At 53.8% G+C, this 21,832-nt stretch overlaps 6 protein-coding genes across 6 annotated transcripts; 1 reads left to right on the top strand and 5 right to left on the bottom strand.

The window, feature by feature from the left end:
- Positions 1-351: 351 nt before the first annotated feature.
- CABS01_01768 (peptidase) lies at positions 352-3,239 on the top strand (the record flags this gene model as incomplete). The annotated part of the gene is made up of 2 exons (XM_060535148.1): positions 352-1,918; positions 1,978-3,239. 2 exons carry the CDS (start codon positions 352-354, stop codon positions 3,237-3,239), a joined length of 2,829 nt encoding a protein of 942 aa, XP_060398337.1.
- Positions 3,240-3,621: 382 nt separating this feature from the next.
- On the bottom strand, positions 3,622-6,642 carry CABS01_01767 (uncharacterized protein; the record flags this gene model as incomplete). The annotated part of the gene is made up of 1 exon (XM_060535147.1): positions 3,622-6,642. The coding sequence occupies one exon, from the start codon at positions 6,640-6,642 to the stop codon at positions 3,622-3,624; it is 3,021 nt and encodes a 1,006-aa protein (XP_060398336.1).
- A 1,077-nt stretch (positions 6,643-7,719) lies between these two features.
- Positions 7,720-8,466, bottom strand: CABS01_01766 (uncharacterized protein; the record flags this gene model as incomplete). The annotated part of the gene is made up of 3 exons (XM_060535146.1): positions 7,720-7,837; positions 7,957-8,011; positions 8,112-8,466. 3 exons carry the CDS (start codon positions 8,464-8,466, stop codon positions 7,720-7,722), a joined length of 528 nt encoding a protein of 175 aa, XP_060398335.1.
- Positions 8,467-9,391: 925 nt separating this feature from the next.
- On the bottom strand, positions 9,392-11,380 carry CABS01_01765 (major facilitator superfamily transporter; the record flags this gene model as incomplete). The annotated part of the gene is made up of 2 exons (XM_060535145.1): positions 9,392-10,921; positions 11,063-11,380. The coding sequence occupies 2 exons, from the start codon at positions 11,378-11,380 to the stop codon at positions 9,392-9,394; spliced, it is 1,848 nt and encodes a 615-aa protein (XP_060398334.1).
- A 1,219-nt stretch (positions 11,381-12,599) lies between these two features.
- CABS01_01764 (uncharacterized protein) lies at positions 12,600-14,311 on the bottom strand (the record flags this gene model as incomplete). Its single annotated transcript, XM_060535144.1, has 4 exons — positions 12,600-12,969; positions 13,019-13,206; positions 13,261-14,063; positions 14,272-14,311. The coding sequence occupies 4 exons, from the start codon at positions 14,309-14,311 to the stop codon at positions 12,600-12,602; spliced, it is 1,401 nt and encodes a 466-aa protein (XP_060398333.1).
- Positions 14,312-16,086: 1,775 nt separating this feature from the next.
- CABS01_01763 (myo-inositol-1-phosphate synthase) lies at positions 16,087-17,825 on the bottom strand (the record flags this gene model as incomplete). Its single annotated transcript, XM_060535143.1, has 2 exons — positions 16,087-16,999; positions 17,080-17,825. The coding sequence occupies 2 exons, from the start codon at positions 17,823-17,825 to the stop codon at positions 16,087-16,089; spliced, it is 1,659 nt and encodes a 552-aa protein (XP_060398332.1).
- Positions 17,826-21,832: the final 4,007 nt, after the last annotated feature.

Here is a 21,832-nt window from a genome sequence, read left to right as displayed (position 1 = left end):
ACCAGGACTATATTATGCTAGAACTTTGACTACAACCTCACGGGCTTTGGCTCCCGCAAGTTCGCCTTGGTCCACAAGCGGGCTCTCCTATTCTATCCCCGGCCTAGAAATAGCAGTCGATTGGGCCAGGGAATTAAGATCTGCCAAATACGAGAAAGCCCCGCCCTTTCCGTCACGACCCACAACCGGTTATCTCGGTGTCGTATTGACGACCACCCATGGCAATCGGACTTTGAACTCTTAAAATCACAGCATAGTCGCACAATGAATACGGTCTGGGGCACGTTCGGCTTTAGAGTCTTTCCAAGACTTGTCTGTCCGGAGAGAAGCCGCCCGATCGTCTAGTTGACGATGCGTCTCATCGCCCACTTCGCCGCGGCAGCGGCTTGCTGTCTTGCTGTAGCTACCTCCCAAGCAGTGCCGAAGACGTACTTTGTCGAGTTGTCCACAGATTCCGCGGCCGAAGCGCTCAGCATCAGTCCGCGTGATCTCGTCAGCAAGGCAGCCGAAGCGTCTATTCCACTACGAGTGCGATATGAGTACACCGACAAGAGTGTCTTTTACGGAGTATCGGTCTCTCTGGATAACGACTTGGATAGCGAAAAGTTGCGAGCTCTCCCGGGTGTTCAGAATGTTGTTCCAGTCCAGAGCGTGGCGCACCCTCATCGCCCAAGCAATAATGTGAAGAGGTCCCCTTCCAGCGGCAAAGGCCACGAAAAATACGCCGCCCGCAACTTTGAAAGCAGCAGAGAGCAATCCAAATCTTTGCTCTCTCGGAGGGCGGACGTCGACTGGAATAGCCCTCACGCCATGACGGGTGTCGACCGCGTTCACGCAAAGGGCGTGCTCGGCGAGGGCGTACGCGTCGCCGTCATCGACACGGGAATCGATTACCTGCACCCCGCGCTGGGAGGATGCTTCGGGAAAGGCTGCAAGGTCGAGTTTGGCTACGACTTTGTCGGTGACGACTACGGGTTCAGCAACTCCACTCCGAACCCGGGCCCGGACCCGAGACCGGGCTGCTTTGACAGTTTCCACGGCACTCATGTGGCGGGCATCATCGGTATGGAGGTTTCCTCGAACGCCTCCATGTTTCCCGGTCTCGTTGGCGTTGCTCCCAGGGCGACGCTGGGCATGTACCGCGTCTTTGGGTGCGATGGGAGCGCGTCGGACGATGCTATTGTTGCGGCTATGCAGAGGGCCGTTGAGGAGGGTGCTCATGTTGTGAGTATCTCGATTGGAGAGTTTGGAACCTGGTCGGGTTATCCCAGGTCGATTCTCCCTGCTGCCGTTGCCGCACTGAGAGCAAAAGGCGTTGCTGTTGTGGCTGCTGCCGGCAACTCTGGTACGCAAGGCATGTTTTCCATCAACTTGCCGGGCGGAGCTGATGACGGGCTCGGCGTTGCGTCTGTGGAGAATGCAAAGTTTCCAACGTACCCGATCCGTGACTCGAACGGTGCCGAATTCCGCTACGGAGCATTGTATCCATTCCCGGAAGGGGAGTATTCTGTTGCTTGGGCCGGGAGAAACACGTCAGGGTACAAGTTTGGCTGCTCGGCTTCCGATTACCCGCCAGCCAGTAGTCTTCAGGGGCCAATCTCCGACTACATTGTCGCCGTCAAGAGAGGGCCTTCTTGTTCGCCGACGCAGGTCCAGACATATGCCTCTGCGGCAAACTTCACTCGTGTCATTACGTACCCGGATCCTACCATCGATGATGTCTTCATTGAAGGCCACGCTGTGCCAACACCGTCTCTTACTGCAGACGGGTACGTCTACTCCATGGGCAGCGTTATCGACGAGACGCTCTCGAATGCGGCCAAGAGCACCGGACAGTACAAGTTGCTTGTTGAGTCCCAGACGCCTCTTCTGGTGGATCAAATCGGTGGCGGATCTCCAAACAACTTCAGCAGCCTCGGTATGTCTTGCTATTATCGCAGTCAGCTCTTCTTGATGTATTGACTGACAGTCACCTAGGACCCAACGCCGACTTCGCGTTCAAGCCCCAGATAGCCGCCCCAGGGGGAGCGGTCCTAGCCACGTTCCCTCTCATGGAGAATAGCGGCGGTTTCGGCATCATCAGCGGCACGTCCATGGCGACGCCTTACATCTCTGGTGTATATGCTCTGATCAAGTCACAGAATCCCGACTTGTCTGTCGAAGAGATCTTTGAGCTGATACAAACCACTGCAAAGCAAGTCAACATGGCAGACTATGATTTGATGGCGCCTGCAATTCAACAAGGCGCGGGTCTGGTTCAGGCTCACAAAGCCGTGTTTCCGAGAACAGTGGTATCTCCAGGGGAGTTCAAATTGGTTGATGTCGAGGAGGCTACTTTTACCATCGACAACCCGTCGGGAACCGAAATCACCTACAGCTTCTCCAACGTGCCTGCTGCTGGTGCAGCGCCATTCTCAGAGGGTTCAAGCCGCACCGCGCAAGTCGGTTACATCCCTTCGTCCTTCTCAGCCAAGGTCGACTTCGCGAGCGGGAGCCAAGTCACCGTCCCAGCCGGCGGCTCCGCCAACGTCACGTTCTCAATCACGCCCCCATCCTCACCAGACGTTCGCCTCGTCCCGCTCTTCTCCGGCTTCATCGGCATCTCCTCCTCCCCCACTGACGAGAACTTCACGATCCCGTACATGGGCCCAGCCTACAACTACAGCAGCACGCCCGTCGTCGGCCTCAACAACATCACCGCGGAACAGCGCGCCAACGCCCTGACGCCGACGCGCGATCCCCTCTCGGCCCCGCAGGTCTTTGCCAACGGCGATAAGGCCGACATTCGTAACTACCGCGCCTTTTCGTTCCAGTACCCGGACTACCCGGTCGCGCTCTTCACCTCGCTGCAGCCCGTGCGCAAGTTCCGCTTCGATATTGTGCGCGCGAGCACGAACTTCACGCCGACGTGGTACGGCTTCGATCCTAGCGTTAAGTTCGATAACCTCACGGAGACGTCGATGAAGGAGAATGGCACGGTTGCGGGCGTTGATATACTCGGGTCCAACATGATTCAGGATGGGTGGCTGCCGCAGACGAGTTACCAGGCTGGGTGGTCTTATAGCATCCTTGATGCTACGGCTACGATAGGATTGGGATTGAAGAAGGGGTCGTACCGGGTTTTGCTGAGATGGCTCAAGTTTTACAAAGATGAGGAGGATCCTGCGTCGTGGGATAGCTGGATGAGTGGTGTTGTTGATGTTTTAGAGGACGTTTTTGAGCCAACAATTCCGTCATAGACTTTGAGCTAGGTATTTATGGGTTGTTGGTGTGCATATACATGCCAATAAAATCCAAATATTCCATGAGCTGTCGTCTCACATTAGATATATAGACGCGAATCTGACAGGACTCAATCGAGTCCCAATACACCTGTAGGATTTAGCAGCTCGTCGGGTCAGTCTACTATCCTTGAAACTGTGGTTAAATTTGGTTGAAAGAACTTTGCTTTATCGTAGCTGTATTTCTCAGCTGTATGTTAGTCTCGCGGATGTAAGAGGTGATGGATACCACTGGCGAATAACATAGCTAGGCTGTCACTAAAGTAAGGATGCTCATAAATGAAGTCGAATAGAGAAACTAGCTAAAACCGCACACCCGGCTTGCCGTGGCCTGCTCACGCTACTCATACTCTGACCATTTCAGCAACAACTGCCATATCGTCATCCACGTATTCGAACTATTAGACTGAGCCATCCCAGCCTGCATCTGATTCCGAAAAGCTGCACTCGTTGCGCCCGCCTCCGTCGCATGCCATCCAAGTTGACTATTCCCATGCTCGTACCCATCTGTCGTGCCAGACACCACCTGTATCCCCTCAATACCTTGGTACGTAACACTCATGAAGCCCGCATGCATAGCATTCATCATCTGCATATCCTGCATCTGGCGAAGCGCCTGGACCTGCAGCACAGTCTGCACCCAAACCCCGTGCCGCACCCTCGAAAACTCGATCAGCGCCTCCGCGTTGCCCGCCTCGCACGCCTCGATCCACTTTTGCCGCATGCGCGGGGAGTACAGGCAGCACATCCTCTTCTCGACGACAAGGTCGTTGTTGAATTCCATTGTCAGACTAGGGGGAGGTGGCGAGCTCTCCTGGCAGAAGGTGATGTAGCACTCTGGGCAGATTGTGCAGTCGTCCCACCCATACCAGCGGCGGTTGTCGACGAGGTTCTCCTTGGCGCAGTGCGGGACGCCGGCGAATTTGCGCACGAAGTCGGAGTAGCGGGACCAGACGCCGGTCTCGACGGCTTCGGCGTTGCGGTTCATGTGGTCGACCCATCGCGGGGCCGAGGATCGCTCGAAGCTGCAGAAGTAGGTCTCTCCTGCTTCCTCGCTCTGAGATTTCTCGTAGAATCGGTCCAGTCCGAATGGGGTGATGAAGGCTGCGTGGCATGGGGCACAGATCCTATAGTCGTCGCAGCCGCCGCCGGTCAACGTGTACCACGTGCCGTTGATGATGCCCCGTTCGGTACACGGTGGGCAGGAGAGGATGACCTCCAGAGCACGGTAGAGAACGTTGATGTCCTGAAAGTCCTTGGCGTCTGTGAGCGCGACCTCAACGGGCAAGCTGTTCATGCTGCATGCGATGGGCGTAGGCTCCGTCGTTGTATAGCCTAGTGCGGCGTCCATCCAGTCTAATCCTGTGTGACTCGGCACATGTGGAATAGATTCAAAGTTCTTATCCAGTGTCGTCAGAGCCACATGTTTCTCGTAGCACTTTTCACACATTTTGAAATCCGGATGCTGCTCGCCGCGCAGTCGCATCCAGCGTCTGGAGGACGGCGATACGGGCCCCTTGTCGCATTCAGGCAGAGCAATGTGCTTCGCTGCTGCTTCTACCCATGAGTTCCAGCCGTCGACTCCTGATTTTGAAAGTCTGACTATGGATCGACTCATGAAGGGGAGACAGATGTCGCAGGCCCAGACGGCATCAGATGCTTGGGGTGAGTCGTGCGGAACAAATTTGTCACGGAACGATGTTGCCAGCACGATATCTTGATAACAAGCCTCACAAGATACGAAGCCATCGAGTCTGTCGTCAAGCGGTTGGTACCATTTGATTCCTGCTGAGCCATCGGCACCCGAGACTCCTTTGCAGTCCAGGACATCGAGTCGAGCTGTCATGAACTCCCGCAGAGGAGTGATATCTCTGCGCTTGAGACACTCGGGTAGCAGGAGTCTGGTGATTCGGGGAGCATTGAACCGACAACGTCCTCCCGGTTGCCTGGTGCGTATGAAAGAGCCTCCCAGGGGTGTCTGTGCAAGGCAACTCTCGTGGCAGTGTGTGCAGACGAGGAAGTTTGGTATGTCTGATATATGATACCAGTCTGTTTCATACTTGACCTCTCGGTCTGCTGGGCATTCCCAAACAACTGCGTTAGGTTCCCCATTTTCGGTGACACGGGGAAGGGCTCTTTTGTAGTCGTGGAAGTCGACAGCGTCAGGCGTCGGAGGGTTGCTCTGCGATGAAGGGGCTTCGCCAATGCTGACATTGCCGAGGATTGTAGAAATTTGGTCGACTAAACTGGCTGCCGGTACTTCCTCGTGAGAAACATGAGCGACCTTCTCGGCAATGTGGGGTTGAGAAGGTGGGCATTCAGCGGTATTGACTTCTATCAGCGAGGTCGAGGGATGAATAGCGCCTGCTGTAGGTCTTCCTGGCTCTTGCGTAGCTTCAATTGGGCGAGAGGTCCCTTCCTGGACAAGTTGAATATGCTGCTGATGCTCAGGAAGTTGCTGCAGTGTTACCACAGGCGGTGTGTGAGTTGCTGTTGAAGCTGCAGGTACAGTGTGTTGCTGAACGGCGGAATTGGGATTGTCGTTCCCATAAAAGATGGCACTGGGTGTCGGCATGCCAGATGGACCATCGTTCCCGGGGGTTTGTGAGATATGAGCCAGATAATGAGGAGATGAATCCTTTTGAGTCTGTTGACTATACTGATCTCGTTGCTGTGACAGCACAGCTGAACTATGAGATGGTACAGGATAGGCCTGTTCCTGAGAAGGGGGCGGGTGATAGTAGGGAGACTGTGCTGGTGGAGTTGCCAAGTTTTCTATTGGGCTCGGATGCTGGTAGTAAGATTGCTGAGTTTGATGGTATTGAGCGCCGGGAGGATGAACGGGAGATGGAGACGATGGTGAAGGGTTATACGGCGGGTTGTGGTTCTGAGCGTACTGGACCTGAGGATTGTAGGTAGGCTGTGAAGGTGTCACGCTCTGCGAGACGAATTGGGTGAACTTGGCTCTGGCTTTGCTCTTGAGTCCATAGTAAGACTTGACAACTTTGTCACTGTCCGAAAACAATGAGGTCGCCTGTTGCAGAGCACTTGATAGACTATGACTCTGAGACGATGATGGTCCTTGATTAGGGTGCGTGTACGTTGCCGAGGGTGAGTTCGGCTGGGTGTAGGGAGGCTGGCCATTCGAATAAAAGTTCTGAGGAGTTGGCTCAGGTCGGCTTACGGAGCTTGGTTGATGATAATTGTGACTGTTGGGGGGGCTCTGATGGTAAGAAGGAGCGCCGTATGTGGGCTGGTAAGTTTGTTGAGGATGTTGAGCGCCATATTGAGGACTTTGCACAGTCTGAGATTGTTGGAATTGCCCTTGCGAATAGTCATGGGGAGGAGAAATTGCTGGCATTGTTGTTTCTGGGCGTAGCGGAATCGGCGGTGGTGGATTTCCAGCTTGACCTGGCGGAGGTGGAAAGTATGGTTGTCTGCTGTAATCCATGCTTGTCTTTCGTTGCTCAATATCACGACTTGGGGACGATGTCGTGTTCAGCATCCAAGAACAGATATGAGAGGGCGATCTGGGTATCTTGATATTCTTGGCTGTCTGAAACCGTTACACTAAGAAGATCGATCAAATGTCTCGAATGCGTGACCGCTATGTTCAGCCGCAGAAGGCTCGGCATGAAGTTGCGCCGTCCAGGGCAGTTTTGGAGTGAAGCTGGAAAGGGACTGCAGCAGACGACACCAATTAAATGTGTCACACAAAGCCATCGCATTACTAGCGCGAATGCAAAACCTGGAGTTCGCCCAACCATGGAAATTGAGAGATGGGAAGCTCAGAGACATTTCATTCCTGTGTCGAGAAGTCTGCCTTATGATCCAAATTGTCAATTTAAGAAAACGCCTATCGATTACTACGCATGTCATGTGACTCTTCAACCTCCGCTTCTCGTTCTCATCACCATGTACGAGGGACTTTACTGAAGCTGTCGTGACCCCTTTGGATTCCCATGCTGGTCGTGTGTTTGAACAAGAGTATATGATGTCCATATATCTATCCTTCATGTTAACAACGTTATCCCCGAAAGTAAGAGACGACATACCTCACCTTTGAATCTCAAATTTTAGTTGCAAATAGTCACGACTTCCGCCAGCTTAACTAAACTCCACGTTTCATTTACATACGACCGAATCACCCGACATCTCAAACCTCATTTCGCTCGGTTCCGAAGTCTCCGCTCTAAAGCGTCGAGGACTCTCAACATACAGCTCACGCGACGGCACGGATAAGTCTCTCTTGTAGACATGTATCTCACTTTCATCGTTCGCAGTGGCCATCGCGGCTGCTTCTTCCCCTCCCCCCTTCTCATTGTTTTTCCACCGTCGCCAGAACAGTAATCCCGCTAATCCCACCACAACGAGCGTCCCAACAAAGGTCGCTCCGACGGCAATACCAGCCACTGCGCCAGTCGATAGCTCACCACGGTCAAGATCTGGCGTGCTCATTGCGCTCGGCGTTGCCGTCGGGGATCCAATCGATGATGGTGATGTTGAAGAGGAAGGTGCGGCGGTCGGCGAGGCCGACGACAATGCCGACGACGAGACTGATGTGGCATCGCCGCGAGTGATATTAAAATAGTGGCACGTAACGCCTGTACCATTTTGACCAGCGGCCTGCAAGTGTAGATAGTATACGTTACTCAGATCTGGGTCGTGCGAGGACGGAAAGCCATCGAAGCTGACGCGCCATTTGATGGTCGAAGGCACGTTTTCGTCCACTATATATCGTTCCGGTCAGAAATCCTTCGTGACATCGAAAGAACATCAAGTAACGAAGATAAGTTGGGGTCAAGGCGAGTTGACATTAAATCGACCTACTAATCACAGCGGCAAGGGTCTCTAAGTCCGGAGACGTTTGAACAACGAATAAGTCAACGAACTGGTCATCAGTGCTCCATTGGATGTCTATTATCTCGCCTAGCGCATACTGAGGATTGTCCTGAAAGTCGTATTGGGGGCCGGGGGCTGGTGGTGTATGGAAGACGGCCGACCCGGTGCAATTCCAAAAGAGGGGACTAAGAAGAAGAAGATGGGCAGCGGCGATTCGCATTCTGAGAGGGGAGTTGCCACCGACGCTCACTAGGCTCAGTAGACGTAGAGAATAAGAGAGCACAATGAAGACTTTAAAGAGCAAACAGAAGGAAGAGTAGAACGGACCAAGCACAAGCGGCATGACTACTACATATTTGAACTTTTCTTTGAAGGAGCGCAGGGGAGAGGGAGACTAGGCGCGGCAGACAGCTTGAAAGATTAGGCTGGTGAGAGTCGAGCCAAGGATTTTGCCGCGCTTCATGCATATAAGTCACACAACCACTTCCAACAGCATCGTTACACCAAGCTGCGAGAACCCGCTTGAGTCTCCAACGCCCAGTGGCATGTCAAAGAACGACAACCCTGGAATAAGTTAGCAGGGCCGGCAAGCACGTTGGTGGCAATGAGACAGCCTGAAACTCCGTTCTCGGCCTGCAGCAGCAGGCTCTAATGTCGTCCGCCGAAATAAACGGAAAGAAGAAAAAACTTGGAAAATGGTATGAAGCCCGAGGCCCCTGCATCACGCATGGCCTGCACCACGGACTCATTGGTCCTTACGTCGGAGTCTTTCCTTCCTCCACTTGCGTCTGTAATGTCAAGAGGGTTTTGGTTCGAGAATGAAGCAGCTTGGCAAGCGAACTCGAAAGCAGTGAGGAATCTCCAGAACGAGAGAGCTGTCATTTTAGCTCTTTCTACCTGACCTGAGAGGCAATTTGATGGGCGCATGGAGTTTGTATCTGACGTTATAGTGTTTGAAACGATTCTGTTTATTCTAAGAACGTAGGGAAGTAAGGATGTAGGTTGGTATGAGGTAGGCGTACGTGTGCTGTGAAGGAGAGCTACGCCTTTGCGGATATCTCTGTACGTTATTACCCTGTAGTAGTGCATACCAGCATTTGCATATCTCTTTGAGTTGAAACTGTAACGAAGGCTAAGGTAGTTTAAGATACCTTGGAGAAATCTACGAATTATTATACTCTGCTCTGGAGGCTATGTAAGTGAGTATGAGAAAAAACCATACAGGCTCAAACTTCCAAACTCCCACTCCTTCTACCATAAACCCATCATTACCGCCTGTGCACTTCCTCCTCCTCCTCAGCAGCAACCTCATCCCCATCAATCCAAATCTCATGCCCATCTCCCTCCCAAACAGCCCAGCTCGCCATCACCCCCAACACTGCAACACCAGCCAAACCCCACCACACAGCACCCACAACGCCTCCCTCGAGCCCCCGTCCATAAAGCCACCCGCACAACACGGGCCCAATCGTCCTCGCCGCACTACTAACACTCTGCCCGAGCCCGTGAATCGTCCCCAACACAGACGGGTGCGGCGTACAGTTATTGATCAAAATCGTCTGCCCCGGCAGCGCAAACGTCCGCCCCAGAACCTGGAAGAGCAACACCCCGACAATAGCGAACCAAATCGCCGGCCCGCCCTTCGGCCCCGGCGGCGGCGCGGCGTCGGTGGTGGGCACGACGGCGAGGTACGGCACCAGAAAATACGTCACCGGGAAGAAATACAAAAACAGCCGCCAGGCTTTCACGGTGCCGAGGTGCGCCGACAGGCGCGGGTACACGAGCAGCTGGAGGCTGATGCCGATGACGCCGAGGATGGCCATGGCCATGCCGACGGACTGCGGTGGCATGCCGAGCCCGCCGGAGAAGCGGAAGGGGAGGTGAGGCGGGGAGGCGGAGGTCGGGGTCGAGAGGAAGACGAACCAGAGGGCGTTGAAGGTGCCGACGTGGAAGGCGAGGAAGAAGTGCGCGGAGAAGGTCATGAGGACGTTGCGGGTGAAGATGCGACGGAAGGGGAGGCGGTGGCGGTATCGCGGGCGGGGTTTTTGTTTCGGTGGTGGTGCGGATTCCGGGGAGAGTTCGACGTCGACGTCGGTTGTGCTTGCGGAGCTGGAGTGGAGGGGCGTGTAGGCTGCGTCTGCGTTGCTATTCAACCCTCTTCGTCGACGAGCAATGATTCTACGGACAAGGGAGGCGATGCTTGATCCTACGCGGGATCCGAGGTCCGGGCCCTCTTCGCGGAGGGCGTCGTGGGTCTCTTCGAGGCAGAGCCAGACGGACAGGGCAGCGCAGGAGAGGAAGATTGCACTGAGCAGGTTTGGAGTCGCGTAGGGGTATTTGCGGAAGAAAGCAACATCACCAAACAAGGAAGGGTAGCTCCCCGCTGGGTCGGAGAGGATACCTCCCAGAATGGGCCCAATGATGACGCCAATGTTGAAAGTCATTGGTAGCAAGATGAAAGCGCGGGCCTGGAACTTCTTTTCGCGGACGATCTCGCTAATCATTGTCCGCAGGACGCCGACGTTGCCGTTTGTCGCGCCGCCTAGACAGCGGAAGAAGAGGGCCTGCGCAAAGGACTGGGAGAAGCCGAAGCCGATGCAGGAGAAGCAGGTGCCGAGGAGGCCGATCATGAGAACCGTCTTGCGGCCGAAGCGCTTCGAGTCTGCGAGGCGGCCCCAGATCATGGCTGTGATGAACTGTGCTGCTGTGAAAGAGGCGTGGAGGATGCCGGCCTGGCTTGAGATTACGGAGTCGGGCAGCGTTGGGTCAAACCATTTGAGTTGGTAGAACATGTAGGACTGAAGACGGTGTTAGCGAGTGGGAAGTTACTCTCAAGACAAACCTCTCCCATACGGAAATGCGCGTGAGAGCACTTTGGATATAACATGTTCCGAAACTTTGCGCCGAAGGTACTTGACGGAGCTTCAAGAGATACATACCTGGAGAGAAGTCTGGACAAGAGGCTCACTTAACCTCGTCATCGTAATCACGAACAACTGCTGCTTCTTTGGCAGATCGCGCCAGGCCACGGGCGGTGGCTTCTCAGGCTTCTTGACGAGAGGTAGCGGCGGAGGTTTGGGGGGCGCATTTGAGAGTGGCGCATCGGCAGCCTCAACCGCACCATCGGTCAGGCCCAGCATCATTGGCGTGTCCTCATCCGCATCGTCGTCCGAGTCCGAGTACTCCCCTCTTTCGGTGTCGGCATCCTCATCGTGGTGCTGGAGCACCAGCTCGTCCTCTATGCGCCGCGACGACATTGTGTAGGAGCCCCGGTGCCGAGGTTTTGGTATTGAGGTTACACTCCACCGTTGAAGAACGACCGGGAATAATTGAGGGTGTATCTCGTTGGCCGTTACGAGTGAGCACACACGTGTCTACGTCAGAGATAAAGTGACGGAAACCTCGTGTATTCTACAAGTTTATGGGTGCTTGCGAGACACACGAAAAGAAGAGCTGACCTTACAAACCATCCGGCCAAAGATGAGGGGAGGCAAGAATGCAGACAATAGGTTGTTCAAGAGATGAAGTTGGAAAAAGCTGGGCCCAAGTACAAAAGATCAAATAGACGTCGGGGAAACTCCGCCCAGGCCGGCACGGGATCGAGCCGTGCGGCAACAGGCGAGCGCAAGAAGAAGAAAACGAAACGGACGCAAGTTGCCGCCACTTATCCTCACAAGGGCAAGCATGTAACAAGAGTCAGCCGCTACCGCTTGAAGCTCTGGTTCGGCGCGCCAATTGATACACACACTTTAGAAGTTCTTGGCAGGTCGCGTGTCATTCATGGTTGCGGCTGAGGTACTTAATTGACCGCTTCACGCGGGTACGTCACGACGGTGAAAAGTCGTAACTTGGCCGAGCTCTCAACGGCCGATCCCGGCGCCGGGGGACCGGGGCGTACCCGCAATTTCTTTTTCCAAAACCGAACCGTTGATGTTGAACGGCGCGCCGGATCCCGTGCGTTAGAGTTACCGTTGCGGAGCTTCTTGGCGTTTCTCCCTCCGGCCAGGCCTGATTGATAACATTCTGTTTGTTCCATTCAAAAGCAAGCGGGATCTGAATCTCTCACCACTCAATAGCAAAGCAAACAAGGAAGACTCGATGGAGAAAGAACTTTGGCATCTTCAGGTGATTGACCCACCGCCGGTCAAACGACGAATGTCGCAATATGCCGATTCGGTACCGAAGACCGTCACGCCGTCCGGTCTCGCTCAGCACTACGACTAGCAACCGCATTGTTAGTCTCAAACTACTCTTGTTAGCCATTCCAATATCTTTGGGAATCATGCATCTTTTGGTATGAAACTAGATGCGGGAAATACATTAAATATACAGCTAAATCATAGCATCGAAGCAGAGGGCCATCCGCAAGGACTACCCAGCATTCATTTTCCATTCACTTTCGTTTCCCTGTCCCACACAACGCCAAAAATGCAGACGAGTTTCATGTCAAAGTCGGAGTGACACCGAGCCAGTGGTTTACACCATCTCGCGCGGTTGGTGCGCAGAACCCAAGTCGTTGTTCCGGTAGTCGCGGCTACCACTCCTCTCTTTCGTCGGTTGCGTGGGATCCGCCACCATGCTTGTCAGACCGACGCTTTGGTTCTGATGAGAAGGCGGCTGGTAGGCAGGAGGAGCGGCACCGGTGTATGCGTATCCGCCTTGCGGAGGTGCTTGTCTCCAAGGCTCCGGGTTGTACCCGCCCGTTCCTTGGTTGCCGAACTTAGCGGGCAGCCGGCCGCGGACCCACTTGCCTCCGAAGGTGAAGAACAGCGAGACAAGAAGCATGAGGATGATGAATGCAGCGAGGAAGTAATTGAACCGGCGGTTCAAGGCGAATGAGAAGCCCCTGCACATATTAGCATATTGTAAGTTTTATTGAAGGACATTTGACCTACAAGAATGCGTTGAAAGTGCCAAGAGCAATCGTAATGCGACCAAGCCACTGGTGAACAACCTTGTATAGTGTATCGCGCTGCGTCTTCTTGTACTTTTGGTGATGCAGAAAGCCAATGGCGAATTGACCCAAGAGGAAGCCAACCACGATGAAGCCGATGATCTGATGTGCTGACTTGAAACCACGAGACTGTTGTCTACATTAGCATCGACACCTCTTCAATCCAAGCTTACGGAGACTTACACGTGAGTACCAGAAGCTGGTTAGAACTCCGAGCACGAAACCAATGAGAACGATAACCAAAGCAACACCTTGGTTGAGGGCGTGCCACCTGACCATGTTTCCAAAGCGAAGGAGGATGGCACCGAAAGGAATGAGGAAAACCAAGGAGCCCACCATCAGAACCGCATGGAAGATGGACTTGTAGTCTCTCCGGCCATCGTTGGCAGAGACTTGGGTTGTGCCCTCATTGACGGAGCTGTCCTTGAGCACGGGCGCGTCGCCGGGGCCAACTGTGCGCTTCATGTTGAGTGTGAAGCGGCCAAACTCCTCGTGGAACTTGACAGACGTGTCCTGCTTATTCGAGAAGAAGCTTCCTTTGGGCCCGACAGCATAAATGGCCTTTTGGTTCTCGTTCGAGACATCGATCCATCCTCCCACCCAGCTCCTGCAGTGGGCAGTGCATCGCGCACTGAAGTACATGGAATTGTTGAACACACCCGTCCCGGCAAGAACGTCCCACTGCATATTGTTGTAGTACGTCGGCTCGTAGTTTCCGTAAGCTATGCGAGGTGAGAAGGTGACATTGTTGCCCGTCTCGTCGCGATAGATCATGAAGATCAAGCTACCGGCCATTCGATCCTGGCCGATGCCAATGGCGGCCCATGTGCGGTCGATGGGGGCCCGCATCGTGAAGAAGATGTCCTCGCCGCTGTTTTCGGGGACGGTGAAGCCAAAGGCGACATTGTTTTCCGGGGCGACAAAGGTGGATTGGCCGAGATCATCGTCTTTTGAGCTTTGTGCAAACGAGCATGTCGCAAACGCGGCTACGAGAAAAGTCCATGTCAGTGTGGGGTTCCTGCTAGATTGACGAGGATGGCGATGAATTGTCCAGGGTGTCTAATCAATGTGTATGTCTGTGCCTCTGAAAAAAAGGAATCTCTGTTGAATTGAAGCTGAAGGATGACGCCAACCCTCGTTGCTGGACTTGGTCGCCAATGGGGAAACGCGCAAATAAGCAGCTAGGACACTAACCAGCAGCAAGGGCAGCGCGCCCAAGTGTAGAAAACAACATTGTCGCAAGTCTATCTGTGGTCGTGGCGGCCGTGGCGCCTGTCGATGATGCGAAAACAGTCGTGAACGAGGTTTGACGTGATGTTTCAACTGGAAGGAGGGAAGAGAGAAAGGAAAAGGAAAGGTTACGAGAAATAATGGCGTTGTCGCCCAAGGGGTAATAGAGGGAGAAATCAGGAAACGCAGATTAAGTGCTGGTTTGGGCGAAGGCAGGCTGTCTGAAAGGCAAATAAGGTACTTGGCAGACGACACACGCGCCTGCGTCAAAATGGCCCGTCTTGGCAAATGAAGATGTATCTTTTTTTTTCTTCACTCAATAGGTAATTAGGTGTGTCCCTTTCATGAGGTAGGTCTTTCCCACCTTCTTCAGAGAAAGACAGAGGAAGGTAAGGTACCTTCCGGAGGGATGAGTAAGGTTGCCCGCTGTCCGTTCCCCGGTTCCCTTGCATCTTCCCGCCCGCCGGCCTCCCACCTCGTACTTTTTCTTCCTCTCTCTCTTTCTTCTCTCTCTCTCTCTCTCTGCGCTTCTCAGTGTGGTTTCTTCCCACCCAAAGCAGCCGTCTCACCCGCCTACTTACGGTTCTATTGCTACGTTATGCTTGATTAAAGCTGGGCAATTTCATCACCAGCAACACCCTGGCAACCATTTGGCAGATCAGGCACAGCGGAGCACTCAGCATCAACTAGGGCCGTCGCGAGTGGTCGCCATTTGGTCCCTCCACAGGCCTCCAGGGGCAGCTAACAAGGTCAGCTCCTGCCTCTGACCCAATCAAATCATGTCTTTTACAGAAAGTACGGAGTCCCCTTTGTTCCCCTGCTCCTGCACCGTTACGTCTTACTCGGGGCTGGAATTTAGCTTTGGGGATATCCCCACGCCCCACCTAGTCCCTCAGACCTTCACCATTGGACAGCATGCAATTGCGCCTCTGTTTACCGACACCGAACGCCTCGCAGAGTTCCCACCGAGTTTCCCCCCTTTTTCCTCTCGTCTATCGACGTTCGTCATTCTCCCTCGCTTGACTGCGGAGAACATAACGAGCAGAGGACAGGGCTGTTGGCAGCTGGATACGAATTATCGGAATGTCATTCCAGCCACCCCGGCTCGAAACATTCTTCAGCATCTCCAGAAGCTCCAGATATTTTCTTCTCCAGCCACCAGGGCCCTGGCCGGGGTCCGTCCTTTCTCGCCTGTCACTAAAAAGAGGCCCGCGCAGTTGACATGTTGATTGATATTGTCCGATGCTCCCAAGATAACGAGCGGCGTGTCTGGGCCAAAGCCATTGAGAGCATTTTCAGCGCACTGATTGGCCGTCGTCCCATCTGCTTCAATGCTGTACGGTTAACAGCCTCGTCTTTTCCCTCAACGACCAATCAACACCCAGCTTGACACCACCTCTAGGTACAAACTCGTCTCGACTCTTGACAGCGACAGCACACGTCCATGCTTCCAGCAAGCTTAAGCTTTTCGCTTTCGAGAGCGGCACTTCTAAGGTTCAAGTTATGAGAGCTTGCGTGGCTGCTTCCCAAATAGCTTCACGATACGAGATGCCAAAACTCTGACATGTGGGACGCTTACGGCATTGCGGTAAAGACTGACTGTATTTTTTGTAATAATATAGGTACTATCTCAAATCATCAACGCAACTTTCAGTGATCGGATGAGGTAATCGTGTTGTTATCGAACCCCCAAATTGGAAAAAAAGCAAAGCAACAATTCAAAGGAGGGCCAGGTGGCATGGCAAAGAATGGAATATTCATCCGCAGTCCGGCAACGCATCAGAACAGCTTGTGTTCGAGCGTCATCTCAGACTCGGGCTCCAAGCCGACACAAGCGCGGAAGATGTTAGTCAACGCGGCACGCTGCTTGCTCAACGCGTTGATGACGGGGGTCCCCGGCGGGGTCAGAGGCGCCTTGAGCATGTAGCTCAAGATGCTCAGCACGCTGTGGAAGCCCTTGAAGTCCTTGGTCGCGACACCATCCGACGAAGAAGCCTTCCACTGGATGCGCGTCATCATTTCGGCTACGAGCACGAGATCGATGATGAGCGGCGATGCCAGCAGCGAGTCTTCGCACACGTTAAAGAGCGAGATGGTCTGGTGACCGCCCATGAAGATCTCGGCGTAGTACTCGTCGAGAGCGCGCTTGTTGTCGCCCACGGCCGGCATGTACTTGATGACGACGGTGTGGTCAGGGTGCTCGCCCTCCTTGTACAACACCGTGTTGGCCTCGACCATATCGTCCACCACGTTGGACTTGCTAATCTCCTTGGACCGGAACTGCTTGTGCGAGCTGAGGTTCTTGCCGTCGTTGTTGCCCAGGTGGTTGTAGCTCGCAATAGAAGTCAGCTTGATACCTGCGTTGATGAGGAAGTCGACAAGTGCCGACTTCATCTTGGTCTGACCCGACTTGAAGTCGTCGCCGCCGATGAAAGACCCGTGCTTCTCGGCCAGCTCGATGGCTCCGGGGACAAAGGTATTCTGCGGGGAGCCGTTGATGAAGGGAACACCCTCAAGCGTGCAGGCGACGGAGAAGACGGTCGAGGGCGAGACCTCCTCGTGACCCTCTTCAATGGCCTTGAGCAGGTTTTCGGCGGTGTCGTTGACGCCCGGGATGATGTCGGCGTATCGCTCCGTGTTTGCGGTCCACTGCACAATGACCTTGTCGAGACCGTTTGCCTCCTTGAAGTCGCTATTCTTACAGTCAGCACCAACACCACCACCACCAGCAACCAAAAATGTCACTTGATAGCCCATAGAGAAAATTCTTACCTAATGTCCTTGCGAATTTGCTCAACGTGAGCCATGGAGGCCTTGCTTCCGGGGATCAAATTGTCGGCCCTGTCCTCCTGGTTGGCAGCGATGAAGTCAGGGTAGTAGATACTGGGAAGCGGGACCATCTCAGCCATCTCCTTCTTGACCTGCATCTTCAACGTCGGCTCCAGCACCTGGGCGCGGTCCATGGCGTCGGCCAAGCTCATCTTGCTGATATCCCAACCGCCGATGGCCAGGTCGTTGGGGTGGACCATGGGAAGCAGGTCGTGGAAGGGGATATTGACGTCCTTTGCCGTCTCGGCGTCGGTGCCCAGCTTGACGGTGGACCCCATGATGACGGAGCCGTAGTAGTTTGCGGCGCGGGGCCCCTCGCGGGTATCCCACTCGAGGCCGCGGCGGTTGGCGAGGATGCCGGCGGTGACGGTGGTGCCGTTGTTGCCGCCCCAGCCGACGAGCATCATGCCGACCTTGGGGACCTTGCGGTCCGTCTTGAACTCGTAGAGCGTGGTGGTGGGCTTGGCGACGTACTTGCCGGTGGCGGCGTCCCGGGCGACCTTTGTGGTGCGGTAGGTGTACTTTGAGAGGATCTCGTTGTCGTTGTAGACGACGTTGGGGGAGTCGACGGTGAAGAGCTCGCGGTCGTGCTGGGGGTGGTGGGCAAGGTTAGTAGTCACGGCGCCGTTGCCGTTGGTTGGTCCATCTCCGTGCGCGGAGCCCGAGTCTGCCTCTGCATGGGGAGCCATGGTGATTGAGAGGTAGATTCTTGTTCAGTGTTCAGGCGGTAGGTTGGTTTTGTTCTCGTTGATGAGAAAAGGCCTTTAGAGATCAAAGGCCGAGTCCGCTGAAGCCCCGGGGGCGGCTGAGCAGCGGGCTCCTGCGTACGGGTGATGGACCCTAGACATTGTAGTTAGCAAACGTTTCGTGGAAGTGGTTTATGAGATTGTGACGTGGACAGTGAAACCTGATGTTGAGTGATTGAGTGAGATGAGGCTATACTTACGAGTTGAGGAGGTTGGAAAACGTCTTGACGACGGGGTTGACCGCGACTCGTAAGCGCGATCAGACGATTGGTGAGGGTTTTGGTGTAGGTGGTGGTTTTTTGGTTGAAAGCTTTGGGATCCTGGTGAGACTATTCTCTGTGATTTGTGGTTATGGGATGAAGAGAGAAAGAAGAAGAGAAGAGAAGAGAAGGGGTTCGGGAGACGTGGGTAAGGTACGGTAGGTATATAGCTCGGTAGGCTGCGGGAGATACAAGATGGTTCGTCTAAAGCTACCTGCGGTGCTTAGATTAGGCCAAGGAGCTATCCGGGACGCCGGCGGAAGGATGAGGGATGGGGGCCGCCTGGCGCTACGTCGTCCGTCGTTGGGAGGGGCGGTGAGACGGGCGGACGGACGGGGTTGAACAATGACAGGCCACCTAGGGACAGCTCTGGTGGAGCTATCTGTGGGTGACAGGAGCACCTCAGCCTTTGGTTAAACGGTTACGGGAACGGCGCGTTTTTTTCGGGTTGGAGGGGGATTGCGTTGGGTAGGTCTGCATGGATGAGCCGTCTTGGGATGCGGGATAAAGCGCAGGATACCTTATGGTGTGAGATGATCGGCTCGCCTGGCGCGGGATCACGTAGACAGATGAACAGGCAAATCAACTGGTGTGATGTTTGTGAGAGGCTGTACGAGGCCAAGTGTCTGTGATGCAGATAAGCTCTGCAGAAGGTTTTGCATTAGGCTTATCTTGCCTCTATCTCTTTCTTTATCTGTCCTCTTGTGTTCCTGTGTTGCCTGTGTACACATCCGATGAACTGCATGGCGGATGGTCTCTTTTTTGTGGTAGGTTTTTCACATGCCATGCCGCTTTGGTACCTTACATCCGGGACACAACTTTATGACGAGGTAAGACTGTCCAAGTGAACCATGGGGAGGGAGCCTCTCAAGCTTTGTGTCACCCGGACTGAAAATCCAAACCACATTCATTTTGCTACCTGGATCTTTTAACGGTATCGTTCCGCGCAAAAAGCTATCCATAAAGGTGTCCAAAAGCTGCGTCGTCACCCAGGAACCCGACTTAGTGGGATGGCGGGGCACTCAGTTGTCTCCTCCCAGCTGCCCCTCCCCCTCCCTCCACCGCCCCCAATTGTTCTGATGTGGACAGTGGGCACGCGCAAGCGAGGGGACGCCTGGACCGGCTACCGAAGGAGGGATGGAGGGGCATCGACCTTCTAATTGGCTCCGAGTCCGTGCCACAAGCGTGATTTCCCCCGGCGACCTCGGAGCGGATTCTTCGGCTGAATGCGGGGCCCCGTTGTGGGAGGTTGGAGGACTCCTGGAGAGCCAAGGTGATTTGAGCCGGTTCTTCTTCTGAAAGCTCACAATACTTTGGGTTCACCAGTCCGTGTCTTCTCAACAAAGACGTAACTATCCAATATTAGTGACAGCAGTGAGACGTAATCCAGCCGCGTATCGATGAACCCACCCGTTCGACATCCGCTTCTCCCCCTGCCTTCAGTCTGCCCATCACAGAGTACCAGACATCCCGCCGATGGCCCCCCTCGCTACCACCCTCCATCTCGGCTAGTCAACCGCTGGGCTGATTGCTGTTCGCGTGTGTCCCACTATTCATCTTCAACCGCATGAATCCCGCATGAGCGTGCCTGCAGGAAGCGCCAGGGTTTCGAGAAGGCAGTTACCTACCATACGGCACAACGGACCTGCGCTAACGGCTTCACTTGCGCGTATAGCATGTTTTTCCCGTGTAAGGATATTCCAGCAAATGGTTTCGCTCCCTCGCACTTTCATCCTCCCGAATAACGAGTGACCCCGTCTCGGCCGAGGGAGTGTAGACGGCAGGAGTTTTCTTGACCGCTACTGTCGGGATTTGATCCTTGCCAATGTGATTGTTCCCGATTGGGTTTGTTAGTGAGATTACACAATGCCATGCGTGCTTCTCTCAGGGTTTGCGTTGTGGGTGTCCTAAGACCTGTCTAGACATCAACATAGACAGATATAGCTGGGAGCGAAAAGCAGCCAAAAACATCCGCGTCTTCCGAGCAATCTACAACTAGGCAGTTACATTGCGGCTTTCTAGCAGTAGGCTAGCAAAAGTGTCGTTGAATTACCCTTCTTGGCGAGCGGGCACGGATTGTCGGGGTAGGTCATCTTGCCGTTCCGTCCCTGCCGGGATCCCCTTTTACGGAATGGAACGTCAAAGGGGAACCGCCGAGACTGCGGTTTTTCGGCTTGCGGGACCTCGGCCTGAGCAGGCTCCTCTCAAGCACCTGCCTATCAGTACTTATTGACGTGCTGCCAGTATTTGTAAATAACTATTATCTTGTTTCTTGATACCATCAGCAGCAAATGTGTTGACTCGAATGTTCTGACTGTGTCAAAGCAGTCCATTACTGGGTGGGAAAACATCAAGTTCTTCGCCCCACGTGAGCTGAGACAAATGGGCCGTTGATAACCCTTGCTTGCTGTTGTGTTTGGCTTCGCGACATGCGGTTACAGAGCTGAATAGACTCGGAGTGCATAGTACCAGGCTTTGGGATGGAATGTATAAGGTTCCTTAGATGCACGGGTCGGGACAGGCGCAAGGCGAACTGCCGCCCACGAAGAGTGGCGATAAATTCTAAATGGAGGAGGAATAGCTGCTATCAGTGGCGTGCGGTGGTTAGAGATCAAGAGACTATCGTTGATCATCTTCAAACCTACTCAAATCATGCGCTGATGAGAAGTACCGGTTATCCGCCGTTCTCTGCAACAACCAGACCTGCAGTGGAGACCCCAATCTCTGAAACATCTATATACGGGAAGACAGTTGCTACAAGAAGGAATAGCCTCGTTTGATGGGCGAGTAGAAGCAGAATGTTGAAGGAACAGAGGTGGTAGACCACACGGTGCGGATACAAGGCTTACGATTAAGATGAAGAAGCCGATGATGCTCATCAACCGTGGCTAACACAGTATGCGGATGATACCAAGCTTCTCAGTTCTCTTACTGCCAGTATTAAAAGTATAATAATAAGATCAGATCTGTTATAGAATACGACTCTTCGCGGTAGCTCTATTTAGTAAACTGTATGAGTAGCAGAATGCATTCCGCTATTTACCACCTTCACAGCGTCTTGATTTAAGGCCGCGTCGCTCTGAGAGTTCTTAGGTCAATCGCAGTCGACTGTTGACGGAATAAAAGCAAAGGAAAGTCCGGGATTCAGCACGCTTCTGTCATCAAAAAGAAACGAGATGGCGCTGAGCGTTGAGCGGCGGCAAGTCAAGACAAGCGGATGAACATGGCACTCGCCAATACTGTAAGTAATCCAATCTCGTCACTCAAGGGTTTCCCGTCCTCAAACCCGACCACATACTTTCAAACCCATGAGCTCGCTGAATCCAGAAGCCCGTTTCGAAGGAAAATTCACTGAGGTTTCTTCGGTGCTTTAAAAAAAAAAAAGAAGGAAAAAAACTGAGAGAAGATAAATGCCGTAAATTACAGGCGGATCATCCCTCATCGAAGCCGTTCATCAAGAAGAAACTAGAACTCTCCGAGATCTCCGCCGGGGTACAGAATCAACCCGACAAGCCTGGCCATATTATCCGCAGACAACATTTCAAATCATCAAAGCTTGTCCTCTTTTTTCCTCTGCCCCATTTCCCCATCCCACCCACCCGGGCCCGGGACCCCGGACCGCAAACAATGTGCGGAAGCCGAGTGGGGGGTTCTCAACGGCGGACCCGTATTTCCGAATCCGGAAAAGAA

Source organism: Colletotrichum abscissum (genome assembly GCF_030869225.1).
Source record: "Colletotrichum abscissum strain IMI 504890 chromosome Unknown Scaffold_3.1, whole genome shotgun sequence".
Lineage (NCBI taxonomy): Eukaryota > Fungi > Ascomycota > Sordariomycetes > Glomerellales > Glomerellaceae > Colletotrichum > Colletotrichum abscissum.
The sequence above is the reverse complement of the archived record's forward strand: the minus strand, read 5'-3'. Positions and strand labels throughout refer to the sequence as shown.